This window comes from Pipistrellus hanaki, assembly GCF_964339955.1.
Source record: "Pipistrellus hanaki genome assembly, chromosome: 1".
NCBI lineage: Eukaryota > Metazoa > Chordata > Mammalia > Chiroptera > Vespertilionidae > Pipistrellus > Pipistrellus hanaki.
Window position 1 is genome coordinate 23,054,424 of NC_140503.1, and position 16,855 is coordinate 23,071,278.

At 44.7% G+C, this 16,855-nt stretch overlaps 1 protein-coding gene across 12 annotated transcripts in view; it reads right to left on the reverse strand.

The window, feature by feature from the left end:
- The window catches only part of RGS6 (regulator of G protein signaling 6), a 474,980-nt gene that overhangs the window by 83,590 nt on the left and 374,535 nt on the right, over positions 1-16,855 (reverse strand). For all 12 annotated transcript variants that reach the window (XM_084892985.1, XM_084892988.1, XM_084892992.1 and 9 more), the window contains exons 4-7: positions 12,004-12,054; positions 7,978-8,084; positions 7,122-7,173; positions 593-657 (exon numbers count right to left, since the gene is read on the reverse strand). In XM_084892985.1, coding sequence (XP_084749111.1) covers positions 593-657; positions 7,122-7,173; positions 7,978-8,084; positions 12,004-12,054 — 275 coding nt within the window. The remainder of the gene's footprint in view (positions 1-592; positions 658-7,121; positions 7,174-7,977; positions 8,085-12,003; positions 12,055-16,855) is intronic.

Genomic DNA, 16,855 nt, shown 5'->3' on the forward strand with positions numbered 1-16,855 from the left:
TGGGTTGCTTTCAGCTTTTGATTATCACAAATAAAATCGCTATGAACATTAGTGCACAGGTTTTGGTGTGCACATAAATTGTGACTTATCTAATAGGATTGCTTGGTTAGATGGTAGCTGTATGTTTACGTTTATAAGAAATTGCCAGACCATTTTCGAGAATGGTTTTTACCATTTTGCATTCCAAGCAATGTAGGAGAGTTCCAGTTGCTCCACATCCTCACCAGCACTTGGCATTGTCAGTACTCTTTATTTTAGCCATCCTAGCATGTGTACTATAATTTTTTAGTGGCTTTTAATGTTGAAAAATTTTTCATGTACTTATTTGTCACTCTTCTGTCCTCTTTGATGAAGTATCTGTTCAAGTTCTTTGCCCACTTTTAAGTTGAGTTGTTTTCTTAATGTATATAAAAATTAATTTTATTGTGATGATAAGAAGAGCTGAGAACAAAGGAGGGGAAATAGAAAAGACTTCCTTTCCACTGCCTGAAAGGATTGGGGAGTGAAAAGGGAGAAAATACAAGCTAAAACACATTTGTAGATAGATTTCTATTCTCCTCCCACACCTACCCTGGAAAATAATCATACTTACTGATTCATAATCTGCCAATTCCAGCCTTGCTTTATTCTGCATTGTCCTCTTACAAAGATAGATGGCTGAGGGAAGAAGAGAAATTACAACACGTACAATCACAAATTCATCTGTCTGCCTGTCCATCCATCCATCCATCCATCCATCCATCCACCCACCCACCCACCCACCACTCATCCAGCCAACCAGCAGCCAGCCCAGCTGGCTAAGTGCCCAGCTGTGCCGTGAAGAATATGTTTCTATGTGGAATCCATGACACCTCATTTCTATGAATTTTCTCTAAGTCAGGATGGGATGAGGACCCCATCTTCTAATCCTAACAACTCCACTCTATCATTCTCCTCTCCTTTATCCCAGCACCCTGCATCAGGATAATCTTTATCAAATATAACCATGTTACCCGCATATCTAAATGGCCTGCACTGACTCCTCAGTGACCTCAGAAGAAAGGTCAAGCTCCTTAGAATAACGTATTTGGTTCTTTAAGATCCAGTCTGCTTGTCTCTTCCCTTCCTCACTCAGGCATGTGAGGCTACCAGACATCTTTCAGCTCCACTCCTCTGCATATGTGTCTGGTCCATAGAAGCCCTTTCCCTCTTCTCTCTTCTTTCCCTCTGTCTATCTAGCAACCTCCTACTGACCTATGAATATCCAGCTTGGTGCTCTAGATAGCTCAGCATTACATCTATCCTCCCTCAACCATAGAAACTAATTCCAATGCACTATAATTATGGGTTTAGTAGGCTGGGCCCTGCTCTAGGGTGGAGGCTCTTCAAGGGCAGAGGCTGTGTCCTATTCAGCCTGAATCTCTATACCCAGCGCCAGGGCTGAGCCTGCCAGTGGATTGGATGAATAGTGAAAAAAAAAGAGGGCAATTTAGGTCTTTCTTCCCAAGCTAAGAAAGGGTTCTTGGCCCTTAGTTGCCAGGATATTCTTTCTCAAACATGCCCTTCATTACTTCCTCTCTCTACCTCTGCTCCTTCAGTATCTCCCTGCTTCTTCAGGGCTAAGTAGACCAATCCAGGGAAGACAAGAGATGAATGGGGTGAATAAATACTAGAATAACCTGAAGGGAAGGCCAGAGAGGACCTATATGTTGTTTGACAACTTAAGTGCACTAGGTCAGGGGCTTAACCATAAGGAACAATGACAGCCTGTAATTATTGGAATCGAGAGTCTAGGTCAGTGGTCGGCAAACTCATTAGTCAACAGAACGGCAAACAGCTGCTCACGAGCCAGTTTGCCAACCACTGCACTAGGATATGTAGGCAACTCCTTGTTGAATTAGCCAACCTCCTCCATGTGGTCTGAAAATTTTACTGATGGCAGCCTGGGGTATGCTAGAACCTTCTGCTCACACCAGAGTTATATGTGGATGAGTGTCAGTTATGTTCCCCCCCCCCCCTCAAATATGCTTTTGTTAGGCACATCTGTTGTTTTAATAATGCAAGTGCACTAAATATTACACATTCTGATACAATTAATGTGAAAAGAGAGAGTTGTTTCTATGAAGTTGAATAGTTCAGAACAACTTGAAAAAGGAGTGTTGGCTAAAATAGTTGCTGATGAATGTGGTACAGGTGAGATAACTGGAAAAAAAGAGAGAAAACATAAAAATTTCAGAGCAGTAAGCAGGCAGGTTGCTTCAAAAGTGTTTTTAAATTCCTGATGCACTTTAAACATGCCCAAACTGGGTGGTTTATTTTGAGTATGGTTTACTGAAGGAAAAAAAACTCAAATTATTGGGACCCATAATCAAAGTGACTCTTTGGTCTTCCTTTAAGAGACTGCCAAATGAATATACCTTTGAATGTCCTACATTAATATGAAGTTATTAAGATATATATGTGACATTTTTCAGGATTCTCTACTTATCAATTTTTTTTCAGTGAACTAAGCAGCTACAGCTCTCCATTGTGTCTGATAAAGTACTTGTTTGGTCTCTGGGACCACTGGTGAGGCAGCCTGTGAAATTGGGGGCGACCTGGAGCAGGAAGCCTGGCATGCCACCGGATCCAGCAGACCCAGCAGGACTGAGCAGGAGCAGTGCCGGTCAGTGGAGGTGGTGGCTGCTTTGACAATGCTGCCTCAGATAATATTTTGTATTGGCCACAGTGAAACTCAGGAAAGTCTAAGTCAGATTGGGGCTCTATAGAGGCAGAATCATCCTCAGAAATTTACAACCATCTGGGTCAAAATGGGCCAGCTAGGTTATGAAGTATAAAGTACCATGCAAGGAGAAGCTGGTACCATTCCCCATGACCATGAGTTACATGGTGGCATGCTTTCAGTGCACTTCCCTTTGTGGCTAAGGTCACATGTGAGGGAATCAGTTCACCAGAACTAGGACGGTGGGATGTGGCTATAGAGTGGACCTCTTCTTGGCACAGACCTTCCCTGGGCTTGTCTGCACCACGACGGTGCTTTCAACCGTGCTTGCTCTAACATCTAACCAATCAAATGACCGCTGGCAACTACAGCTGGTCCTATAACAGGGCATCTGGGGGACTTGCTTGAAGATCAGATGTTGGCTTTTCTTGGATATTTAATTTCTCATTGAAAAATCTTGGTCTTTTTGCCTTCACACCTGACATTCCCACCTCACTGGCTTCTGACGTGGATGACCCAATGCCATCACAAGCTCATTATGTATCACTGTGACAAAAATAGGACAGGTTACAGAGAGGGAACTGGTGGTGGACAGAGGGAAGAGCACTTGGGAGGACTGGGTGAAAGAGGTGAAAGGATTAAGAGGTACAAATTGATAGCTACAAAATAGTCATGGGAATATGGCATATAGTCAATAATATTGTGTTAATTATGTATGATGCCAGGTGGGCAATGGAAATATTGGGGGATCATTTTGTAAACTATATGATTGTCTACTGTAAACCTGAAACCAGTACAAAATGATATTGAAAGTAAACTATAATTAAAAAATAAAAATAAAAATGCAAATATTAAAAAAAAGAACATGTTAAAAATTTATAAACAGAATGAGTTCATGGGTAACATGTGTAATTAAACATTTAAAAACTATTGACCTTATTCTACCTCAATGTACTTTAAGAACTGACTCATTTTCCAAACTGCCTGTGCTAGTGACATCATTATTTATCTCAATCTCCTAAAATAGGAGATGGTATTTTTCTATTTTCTTCATACCCTCTAATTAACTTTTCAAACAATGGAATTTTAGCAATGGAAGTAACCCTGGCAACCATCAAGTAAAGACCTTTCATCAACAGATGGAAAAACTAAAGGCCAAGAGTGGTGAATTGATTTACTCACCTCTGGTTACTGGTGGAGGTGGAAATAGAATTAAGGTCTCGTTCAGAGCCCTTTCTGACTATGACAGTCATTGCCCCATTTACTTATTCATTTTCCCATTGAAGAGTGTGGAATGTCTCTATGGAGCCTTTACAGTCAGACCCAGCAGGACTGAGCAGGAGCAGTGCCGGTCAGTGGAGGTGGTGGCTGCTTTGACAATGCTGCCTCAGATAATATTTTGTATTGGCCACAGTGAAACTCAGGAAAGTCTAAGTCAGATTGGGGCTCTATAGAGGCAGAATCATCCTCAGAAATTTACAACCATCTGGGTCAAAATGGGCCAGCTAGGTTATGAAGTATAAAGTACCATGCAAGGAGAAGCTGGTACCATTCCCCATGACCATGAGTTACATGGTGGCATGCTTTCAGTGCACTTCCCCTTGTGGCTAAGGTCACATGTGAGGGAATCACATGTGATTCCATGGGAGGGAATGGGAGGGAATGTACCCCTCCCTCAAATGTGTGGACTGGAGGGCGTAGCTGGTCACACAGGTCTCTGGGACTGACTTCCCAAACACCTCCCAGTGGTCTCTGCCTCTGTCTGCCTGCCTGTGCTCACAATACCAGCCACCACTGCTTTGGGCGCTGGGGAAATCACCGTGAGAGCAGCTACCATTTACGTGGCACTTGCTCGCTGAGAGTCAGGCCCTTCCAAGCGTTCACTTACTCCTCACAATAACCCTGTGAAGTGGGTTCCCTACTGGCCTCATTTTATAGATGAGGAAACTTTTTCAGGTCATTCTCCATTAATGGGGCTCCATTATGGCTCCCTAAAACTGCTGATTTCATTCTAAATGTCTCCCCTTGACAATGTCCTGACCTGCCCCTCCCAAATTACTGAACTTTCTCAATCTATCTTCGTTAACGTAAAACCTTTGAGTGCTCAGATCAGACTCCTCACTATGCCCTTTTTACCCTCGTCATGCCACCTCTCTGGAATGCTTGGAGAACAAGACTGTGATTCATTCAAAGAGGTGACTGAGCAATTGATGCAGAGGAGGTGATCAGTAAATGTTTGTTGGATGAATGAAAGTTCCTGGTTCTTTGTCAATCTTTCTGAATTCTTAGCTTCAATTTCACATCCTCCCTGGCAGGAGGAGCACCAGAGAACCAATAAGATCAAACATCAGTCTAGGAATGACAATACCAGCCACCACTGAGGTTTTATTGACTCCTTACTATCTGCCATACACCAAACCTTACTTGTATTTCATTTAATCCTAACAAGACAAAGCTGGGAGACAAGTACTATTATTATTTTGCTTTTAATATGAGGTTTGTGAAGCACAGAGGAGTTAAGGAACTTGCTAAGATCACACAGCTAGTGGAGCTAGTCAATGTTGGGCCCACTGTGCTGAATTCTTTCTTGGGAAATACTTACTTTCTGAATAAACTGCTTTGGAAATGTTGGTGAGTGATTTTGAATACCACACCTTGACTTCTCCATCTGATTTGCCAAAATCAAGGCATATGAATTAAAAAAAAATAATTTTGCTTTAATGAGAACCTGATATAAATTGTTATTGCTATCCCTGTTTATGCTGGACAACTAAAATTAGAAAATGAAGAAAACATGTAGAGAAAGAAAAATAATGCCCATTGTATGCAGTGGTAGATGGCAGAGGCTTTACAGTCAAGTAAACATTTCAATCTTACTTGGGCCCAGTTTTCTGGTCCTACCATCCTCCCACCCTCACTGTGGCCTGGAAAAATATTGGTTTCCACATTCATAAGGGTGCATGTCTGCTGCACAAAACACCTACAAGCATTCAAATTCTGAATTCGGTTTTTGTTAGCAAAATTTCAGCCCCAGAAACACTTGTTTTATGAGCAGCCATATGCAGCTCCCATTCTGAGCCAGAAGCCTTGCTGGAAGTCCAAGACCAAGGTGTCAGTAGGGTTTCTTGGGCTTCCACTTATCACATCATTTAGGGTGCAGCACAGTTCCAGAGGGGCGATAAGACAAGGGCCTGTACTCTGTGTGAGGGCCATTCTCCAGACTTGGAAACAGAGCATCCGTAATCGTGTTAGGCAATGACTTGTTCACATTCCATCCTTAGGATTGCTTCTAATTGCTAGTTACCCCTCCCTCAAATGTGTGGACTGGAGGGCGTAGCTGGTCACACAGGTCTCTGGGACTGACTTCCCAAACACCTCCCAGTGGTCGCTGCCTCTGCCTGCCTGCCTGTGCCCACATCCTGCAGAGAGTCTGGGGAGCTGCTGATCTCATCAAGTGCCCAGTGAGAGAACAGCTGAGCCAGTGATGAGGATGCTGTGCAAAGGGACAAGTGCTTTTGCATGATGCCATGCACAGGACCATGAAAGCAGCATGGGCCTTGGAGCCACTCAGATCTGAGTTAAAATTCTGCTGCCTCCACTGAGTGTCTGCTAAGTGCCTTTAATAAAGAGCAAATACTCAGCACCAGCCATGCCTCAGGTATGCACTGGGGTGGCGGGGGGGGGGGGGGGGGGGGTCTGAGAATGAACAAGGCAGACTAACCCCGCCCTCTTGGAGCTCCCAGACAAGTGGAAAACTGTGATAACTGTGCTAAGTGTGAGGATGTGGCCTCTGGTTCTTTATCTGAAGTAGAGGGACAATATCACTTCTTAAGAGATATTGGCACACAGAAATCCTAAACAGCATCCATATGGCAAGAGTCTAATAGATCCCTCCCTTTATAAAGGCAACTCCCTGCTTACCCAGTTCGAAACTTCACCCACTCATTATTTTTCTGGACCAGGGAAACTTCGGTATATCCCTGCTCTGATATTTCTCAGTTTCTCCCTAAATTCCAACTATCAAAAACACCAGGGAGTTATTAATAAATGTTAACAAGTCTGTGACATAGAAAGGGTCAGGGAGTGGTGGCCCCTGGATGTAGTCCTCCCGGGAACAGTCACGGCCACCGTCCTACAGAGTTGCTGTGGGATCCTGGTTTTCCACGGCCCCACAGAATGAACCTATTGGCCTCCCTTGATAGACTTCTTCCGTCCCCCATTTTCTTCCCATGGCTGCATCTTTCTGTGTGCGCTGCCTTTCTCCATGGTATGAACAGGATGTTTGTTACATGCCAACAGGATGACAAAGGGGTAAGACGGGTGAAGAACCTCCTCCCCTGCCCTCTATTGCCAATACAGAGCATTTGCCTTCGTGCTCCCAGCAGTAACACCGAGTGTGGGCTGTGCCTTCACTGCTCACCATAGTCAGTGTTTTCAGGTTCCCAGCAGTTCGATGGCCAGAAGTATGGAGCCTGCAAAAGAGCAGGGGTATCAGGACTCAGAAGCACTTGCCCTCCCCTGCCTAGGGGTCAGGGTCAGCCCTCCCTGAACCCAGCGAGGACCCCCTCCCTAGGACCGGCTCTGTCCCCATCTCCTTTGTGCTGACACCACAGCCCAACCCTCTCCTGTTCTTAGTGCAGCTGAGGGCAGTCAACATTTTAATTTAGGTGCTGAGAAATGAATCCAGGTAAACAAATAAATGAGAAAAGGAGAAACTTAGTTTATAGGGCAAACATTTCTTATCCTGAGACAATAGAAGTCTAACCACAGAAGATAGAATGGCATGGTTTTCTGGGTTTAAGTCCCAAGTTCCTGAGTAGTGTTATTCTCCTCCCCTTCCTTTCCTCCCCCCCAATCGTTTCAAGTTCATATGATGAAGTCCTAACCCTCTGTGGCTGAATTGGGAATAAGGAAGTAATTAAGGTAAAATGAGACTTTAAGGGAGGGACCCTGATCCCATAGGATTAGTGCCCTTATAAGAGAAAACAGCAGATCTCTGTATAATGGGTGACATTTGCCCCCAGAAACTTGTTCTTCAGAATAAATGAGGAAATATATATAAAATGTCCAATAAACAGGTTCTCCATGAGGGCTTTTCTGTATTATTTGGGTGGAGCAACCAAAGGCCCAGACAGAAGTTCGCTTGGTTTTCCCGAGCTGGTGGGAGGTAAGCGTTGCTCCCTTAAACACACTCAGTTTTTCCACGTGTTTCTAATCTGCAATCAGAAGATGATGAGAAGAAAAGGCTCTTCAGGAGGAGGAGTTGGCAGGCCTACCTGGAACCGATAAAAGGTGCCATCGTCCTTCATGGAGAGAACATGGTCCGAGATGGGAAAGACATAGCCCTGGGCAGCTATCAGGCTTCCCAAGTGTATTGCTTCAACTGTGGGGACAGGGCACAAGAGAGAGAAGTAATTAGGAAGCTGTCAGAATGCAGGGCTACTTGGATGAAATGTAAGCTGTGAGTGCAGAAAGGCAACCAGAAGTCAACTGTCACCACCCCTAGATAACTCATGACTGATTGATTGATCGATCAATAACTTTATGATATGATTGCATGGGGCTGGGGGAGTGTCAATGGTTGGGAAGCAATATCAAGTGTCTGGGACTCCTCTGGATCCCAGCTCTGAGAGTCTGACATTACTTGAACCTCCCTTACACATCCCCCCCCCCCCCCCCAAGATTTCCAGAATAAAGTGCTCATGCTGAAGAGCATGAGCTCTGGTGTAGATAAACCTGTGATATTCACATAAGGTGTGTAGCAGTGTCTGGGGCAGGTTCAGTGCTCAGTAAGGGCCGGTGGCCCTGATTCATATTTTATTCTCATTTCTTATCATCCTCATCAGTGAGCATGAAGCCTCGCCACTCACAGAGACTCTACTCTCAAACTGCATTGTCTGATGTGACAGCCCCTTCTCTTAGGGACATAAAAGCAAGCCTCACTTTTGTGGTGAGCAGTGTAGTGAGCAATGGCACAGGGAGGCCACTCTGGTAAAAAAAAATTATATTTTTGCCACAATCAACACATTGTTTTGTTACTTTAACACCAACCACAACTAGATTCACACAAATCATTAAGAATTTATATTTAGCCCAACAGGCATGGCTCAGGGGTTGAGTGTCAAACTATGAACCAGGAGGTCACGGTTTGATTCCCTGTCAGGGCACACGTCTTGGTTGCGACTCAATTCCTCAGTGTGTGTGTGTGTGGGGGGTGCATGCAGAAGGAAGCTGATCAATAATTCTCTCTCATCACTCATGTTTCTCTCTCCCTCTCCCTTTCTCTCCGAAATCAATAAAAATATATTTTAAAAAAGAACATATTTATTTGAGCAGAGCCAAGAAAAATAATGAATTGAAATGATTATACCACACATAATAATATAAAAGTACTTTTCACACATATAAAAGTACTTTTATTGGTAAAATCAAATTTCCGGATGTGGAAATTATTATTATTTTAAAAAATATCTTTATTGTTGAGAGTATTACAGGTGTCCCCCTCTTACTTCTCATTTGCCCTCTTCCACCTGGATCCCCCTCAGATGTGTAAATTATTGACATGAAAAGGGGTTTCTAGGAACTAATTTTGCATGTCTTTATAAGTTTTCAAAAGTGACTTGTTTTGGCTTTACTTGCCAGCTTTTCAAGAGGCTGTGTATAACCCAGGTGCTGTGTTTACTAAGAACCACCTCTCCCCTCTTTAGAAGAAATGTACACGCGAAACTGGTGGGACTAGAGCAAATGAAATTTTATTTTACCTGCTTGGTGCTGACCAGTTTGCTTTCTAAAGTCTATATGGTTTAAGAATCATGGGTCCAGCAAAAAAGGGGAGTTTTATCACCTATAGCTGCTCCTTGCCCAGGAAAGGAAGAACAAAATCCACTAAACTTTCATGTCACCAGTTTAGAGCTAGAACTCTCACTTCATTCTTTGAGCAAAAGGGCTTTGCTTAGACATGTGGCAGACGGGGAATAGAAAGGGAGAGAGGGGCGGAGGTTAGACATGTCCGGCTTCCTAGGGCCTTAGTTTGCCTCATTTCCACCCTTCTATTCCCAGCTGGTGAATAACTCATAACTCCTCCTACTCAGAAGCCTGGCAGTTCCCAACACCTGGAAGTTCTCTTAAGGGCATCAGAGTATAGCCGACCCTCAGAGACATGACCCTTGTCATTGTGCACCTTTCACTGAGGCTCCTCATACTAGGGCCAGAGGGGATTCCTAACCATCTCTCCCACCATTAGCTGGTTCAGGGTTCTCAGCATACTACTACTAACCACTACTAATACTATTACTATTACTACTTACTACCACCACCACCACCACCACTACACTATCATCACTACCACTACCACTACTACTGTTACTACTACCACTACCCACTATTATTACTATTACTACTACCACCACCACCACCACTACTACTATCATCACTATCACTACCATCACTACTACTTTACTACTACCACTACCCACTACTATTACTATTACCACCACCACCACCACCACTGCTACTACTATTAACACCACTACTACTATCACCACTACCACTACTACTGTTACTACTACCACTACCCACTACTATTACTTTTAGTTATTGCCACCATCACCACCACTACTACTATTACTACTACCAATACTGCTACTACTACTAACCACTACTATTACTATTACTATACTACTACTACTACCACCACCACTACTATTACCACTACAACTACTAACAACAATACTGATAAAATATTTCGGTGACACAATTATTATTTTAGAAGGACGAGGAAAACAGTGCTCTTGGAAGAGACCACCGTGAAGAAATGTGGCCCTTGGTTTAGCATCATCATCAAAAGAAATGCTGACTTTAAATACATGTAACTACGCTGGGAGACAATTATTCGGTCTAGCCTCTGTAAGTGGACAATCAGAAGTCCAGGCTGCATAGGGAAAACACAATAGCCAGTTGATTCAGGTTATTTTCTGAAAAGGATTGGCAGGTATTGTTTTCCCCTGTGGATAAAGAACTTGACTAGAATTAAGAATTTTCATGAGTCATGAGAATGACCATTAATCAAGGTGGTGGAAAAGGCTACGGTCACTTCATTAATGGCCTGCTTTTCAGGCACTCAGGCTTCTGGCAACAATATTTAATCAAACGCTATGTAAATTATATTGTTTTGTAGTCCATAGTATATTAGGAGCATCAGATTAAAATACAGGAATGCCCGAGCTGACATACTGACACCAGCTAAGAACCACAGCTGAAGATCAGACAGCTAGAAAGGGAACTTGAAAAAAGATCTTTAAAAAGCATAGCAATTGTCCGGCCAGCCTGGCTCAGTGGTTGAGTGTCGACATATCAACTGGGGAGACATTGTTGGATTCCCAGTCAGGGTACATGCCTGGGTTGTAGGATCAGTACTCAGTAGGGGGCATGCAGGAGGCAGCTAATCATCATTGATGTTTCTCTCTCTCTTTCCTTCTCCCTTCCTCTCTGAAATCAAAAAAAATATATTTTAAAAAATATAGCAATTGGAGGCCACTTAATTTGGGGCAAAGAGGTCTAATTAATAAGAACATCAGAATACATGCATGGGCATTTTTATATAAGAAATATAGGCATCAGGAATACTCAGTTAAGATAGGGAGTGAATAATAAATTCAGAAAAAGTATTAACTAACAACACATGGTAATAAGCTATACTTATCTAGAATTTCATTTTTCTGGAACTCCCCATTTTTTAATTATGCCGTGAAAATAAATTTTACTGCTTATTTACTGGTGGGAGGACAGATTTGAAAACTGTTTTTATTGGGTAGAGTTTTGTTATTGTCTTTCTGGTAAGGTTTTCCTAATTGAAATGCACAATTAAAGTTGAAAAAAAAATTCCTCCCCTTCTTGCAGAAGGAAGAAAACAGAAGGCATCTTAGCAAATAATTAAACATCTTAATTGTGAATCAGGCAATCTAATTTTAAGATCCAGGTCTGGAAGGCTGCTCAGTGACAGCGCTACAACTTATCTTTAATTGCTGTGGCTAATGAGAATTCAACTCATTTCACACGTTACTGTATTGGGCTCTTTGGCATTCTCAGTGGTTACTCATTTCCTCAAAGGGTGATTTAAATTTAAAGGTAGATATTCAGTGGAGAAAATGAATCCATTTCATTTGTAAGTAAAGAGGTTCCACATCTTGGGATTCACCTCTAAGCCCAGTTCTCGGGAGGGTAGGAGATCTAGACTGAAACTTGGTTATGTGGGATGTTTATTGAGACCATGAGGGATAAAGTCAGGGTCAAAGGTCACGTACCTGGGTCTTCGATGGACAGGTTCTTCATCAGCCACTGCACAATGTCAGTACCTGCAACGACAAAGCAATTCACCTGAAGGCCTGGTGGGTGGTAAGCCCGGTGGCAGCAGAAGCATGTTTACCTAACAGAATCCTCATTTGAATGAGCACATACCTAGAGATCTGGGCGATACTGATGCTTTTCCATCCTAACAAACTCTACCCATTGGTTCACTTCCACAGTTATAATACCATTCTTTTCCAGAAACCATCCACTTCTGATGACGCCGAAGGATCTTGTGTGCACACACTTCTGGGGAGCATCTGCAGGGAACAGCCTGCGCATACAGATTTGGATGACTTCCCCAAGGCGGGCTGATGAATTTTAACCATGCCTGGCCTGCAGACCGTTTCTTACGGAGAGCGGTCTCCTCCGTTCCCTACTCTTACTGCCAAGGGATGAAAAGGTTCCTGAAAATGTCTCTACTTTCTTCTGGCATGGGCCCACCCTGAAAGAAAGTAGCCCTATGTCAGTCTGCGGGAGAAACTTCTTTGTATTCACCTGTCCCCTGGGCCAGGGGACATTTCCTGACGCTCCTGCAGTTTGGTGTGGACTGAGTTCTGACAGGGGGCATGATGAATGCTGCCTCTAGACACGGGCCGTGAAAACTCCCCCGTGGCCCTGACCCCTCTATCCACCACCTGCTGGCTGAATGGAGAGGACTTCAAGGGCCCAGGGTGGGCAGAGCCACAATGTGGAAGGAGCCTGGGCTTCTGAACAATCATGAAAACTGATGCCCATTTGGGGCTCTGACCTGATTAAAAGTGTGTCATGTTAAGCCCCAGAAATTGGGGGCTTACCTGGTTAGGCATCTGGTATTATCCTAACTAATTTAAAATCTTATGAGTCAGAAGGGACGTTTAAAACTTACTTGCTCCAACTCCAGCCAATACATGAGTCCCCACCTGTAACACCTCGGACAAGAGGTGCCGCAATCTCCATTTAGAAAACCCCCAGAACCTCAGAACTCACAGATCCCCTCCTAGCCAGCCTGTTCCAGTGGAATCGTCTTTGATTTCTAGGAGCAGAAACTGGACTTAACTCTGGGGCTTGCTCTCTTTGGTCTTAGTTTTGCATTCTAACGCTAGAAAAACAAACCCAGACCTTCTCAGTCTGTGGGACAGGTCTTCAAACATTTGGGCAGTTCAACTGACATACTATCGGCGTCTTCTTGAGTGCCCACCCCCCTCGTGAGCCATGCCTGGTCTCTCGCCATTTTGGTCACAATGAATTCCCTTTTGTCTACCTCCATGTGGAAATGTGGCTCCTAGAACCCACGTTTCCTAGGGCAGCCCAGTTCCCATGGGGGTGGAGGAGTTGTTTTCAGAGGATTCTGAACTTCTGATCGATTCACTCCAAATCTCACTTTAAACCAGTGCCGACCTTCGAAGGTGGCCTTGTCATTCCAGGATGGATGCCTCACAGAAAATAGCCCGAAAGGGGAGCATTTCCAGATAGCTAAGTCCTGGCAGGGGTGTGAGGCTTGGTGGGAGGGAGCGGGCCTGTGGACAAGCTGCCTGGGGCAGATTCCTGCCTGAGAGACTGGAGAGCGTGCAGATGGGTTTAACTGTTGTCCTTTACCAGAAACCAGGTTTCCAGAAATTTGGTTGCCAGTGGGGAGACTACCCTGTTTCCCCAAAAATAAGACAGTGTCTTATATTAATTTTTTCTCCCAAAGTTACGCTAGGTCTTATTTTCAGGGGATGTCTTATCTTTCCATGCGCTAGGTCTTATTTTCGGAGGATGTCTTATTTTCAGGGAAACACGGTAGTTCCGGTCTGAGTGCCTAGACATTTTGCTTCTCTCAGGCTGTCTGGAAGGTCGATGAACTCTACACGGTAATCAGGCAGGGGTCCATCCTACTCTTTCTGTATGTTCTCCTCTTTTTGCCCCCCTATCTTTTTGCCCTGACCAATCTCCACCGCTGCAGGCCCCCCACATATCAACCTCAAAAGCAAGACTTTTGAGTTTTCCCCTCTTCTCGCTTCCGGCTGGCATCTATGAGCTAAACTTTGGATCCAAAGCACCCCTGCTCATTCACATTCTTGGAGAGAAAGGCAGAGGATGTCTGTGTGTGCTTGTGCATGCGGGTCCATTTCCTCCAAATTATACAAGTTCAACATTTGTCCTAGGAAATGAAGAACAAAGCAGAAATCAAATAAGGACTGTAATCCCAAGTTGGGGGTGGGAGGGAGAGACGCTAACCTGTTTTTCCCCTCAAAAGAAAAATAGTCCTTTTTTGCGGGTTGCCTGGAAACGGAGAGGTTTCCAGCATCAGCAACAGCTCTCCCCGGGGCAGGAGGATTATCTTTCTGCTGAGCTGGCGGAACCATTATTTATCACCTGCCAAGACTGATTACTCACCCTGGGACAATGACAGCCCTTCCTTTCCCCTGTTAATTACTGTCATCATTAATATCCATGTCACTAATTAGTATTCATTCACACTGAAACTCCTTCCTCGCTGTCATACCCGCTCCCCCTCCACCCACCCCAGCCCCCAGCACCATTGTCTGGGTTTCTACCCCCTTTTGGCTTTCTGGGCTCAGCGTCTCGCCTGATTGTCTGCCTAGTCCACCAAGGCCCCATCTGCATTCAGACCTGAAGGATCCCATTTAATCACATTTGTGTGTGTGTGTGTGTGTGTGTGTGTGTGTGTGTGTGTGGCAAAGGAAAATCACAAAGGCCCCTTTTCCTTTCCCCTGGCACCGTGGGGACCACAGGCCTTGGTTTCTTGTCCTGGGTGCAGCCCCTACAACAGTAAGTGTCTTCATTTGGGGGCTGGTGTGGCTGTCCTCGGCCCTGGTGAGAGCTGGGCTGCTGCCCCAAGCTGTCCTGGCCGCTACCCTCAATCAGTAGCAGCACCCACCACCCCGCCATCCCACATACGCTATTGGCACGTGTGGTGGCCGTCAGGAAACAAGGCAACGCCTAGCGCTGTGGACTCTCCCTCTGTGGGTGCAGGGTGTCCTGGGCTTCCCAGGACTGATTTGGGGAAGCCAGCCCCCAGCCTGATGGCGGGAAGTAAACTGCTGCCTGTTCAGCCCCAGAAACAAGTCAGGAAGAAAAGTCTGTCCTAATACGATGTCCATGAAAAGGCCTACAATTGTTCCACTGTAGACTCAGACGAGAATAGTCCAAACAACCACCAGGATAAAGTAATCTTCTCCCTTTCCTTTCTTTCTCTTTCCTCCCTTCCCCAATCATTCTTGCCTTCTTATTATAAAAATAATTTCAAGATTATTTTCTGTTCTATCCAAAATTTGTTGTTGCCTTTTGTGATCACTATTGGGTTCTGGTTCTTATCTCAGCCAAGTTGCCCTGCCAAGGACTTAAAATCAATATAAAAACATTGCCCAGCTGGCATGGCTCAGTGGCTGAGCATTGATCTATGAACCAGGAGGTAACAGTTAGATTCCCAGTTAGGGCATATGCCAGGGTTGGGGCCTCAATCCCGGTGGGGAGGGGTGTAATCAAATGTTCTCTCTTATCATTGATGTTTCCATCTCTCTCTCCCTGAAATATCTCTGAAATCAATAAAAATGCATTAAAAACACACACCAAAACAAAACAAAAACAACCCCCCCCCCAAAAAAAACAAAACAAAACAAAACAAAAAAAAAAACCCCAACAAGCAACAAGTGTGGGATGGTTACCCTTTATTCCTTAAGGTCCCAAAACACTTGGCTCAAAGTTTTCTTTTTGAGGTAAATTTATCAACATATATTTTAGGAGCATCATGAAATACATCAGAGGGCACCTGAAACACTTGTCCACAACCTGAGTGGTTTACTAGCTGAGCCCCAATTAGATTATGCAAACTTTAGAAAAGGTTGGTTCTAGTCACCTGCAAATTTCAAGGAACCTGTAGCTTATATGTTACTAGAGGACCAGTGCACAAAAACCATGCACTGGGGGTGGGTGGGGTGTTGCCAAGCCTATGTTGGCAGTTAGATATTCCTCTCGCAGTCCGGGACCCCTTGTTCCTTACTGCCCGCCTACGGCGGAGGCAGAAGAGGCTCCTGACACCACTGCTGTGCTCACCAGCTATGAGCCCAGCTTCTGGTAAAGGGGCACTCCCTGTGGGCGTTCACTGATCATCAGGGGGCAGCTCGTGAGTTGAGTGTCTGCCCCCTGGTGGTCAGTGTGTGTCATAGTAAATGGTTGTTCCACCATTTGGTTTATTTGCATACTAACCTTTTACAATATAGGATAGTGCTGACAACAGAAGCTGTTGATAACTCATCAGCCCTCACCACAAAGGAAAGACACTTCCACTTGAGTAACCTATTTCTGGAGCTCAACAAAAGATAAGATGGTTCCTGCTGTGGGTGAGCTCAGGGCTCTCCCCAGTCAAGGTTATTACTCCGTCTGACATTGAGTTCCACAAACCTGCGAGGTCTCAGTTGCCTGTGAGTGAGGAAGGCAGCTTTATGCCACCTTATCGAGTATGTAGGTGCCATGTGCAGGCCACTGCTCATGTAGGGGGGGGGTGACTGAGTGCCCACTTTGCACCTGGCCAGAGCTGTGCACATGACCCTGTTATCACATACCATCTTGATAAGAATTATGTAAAGTACTAGAGGCCTGGTGGACAGATTTGTGCACTGGTGGGGTCCCTCAGTCTGGCCTGTGCCCTCTTACAAATCTGGGACTCCTTGGGAATTTCAGCCTGATCCTCATAGGCCAGGCTGAGGGACCCACTGGTGCATGAATTTCTGCACTGGGCTTCTAGTATGCATATAAGATCTTTGAGTAATCTCTTCCTGCTCTCCTCCCTCCCCACTTCCCTCTGAGATTCATCAGTCTGTT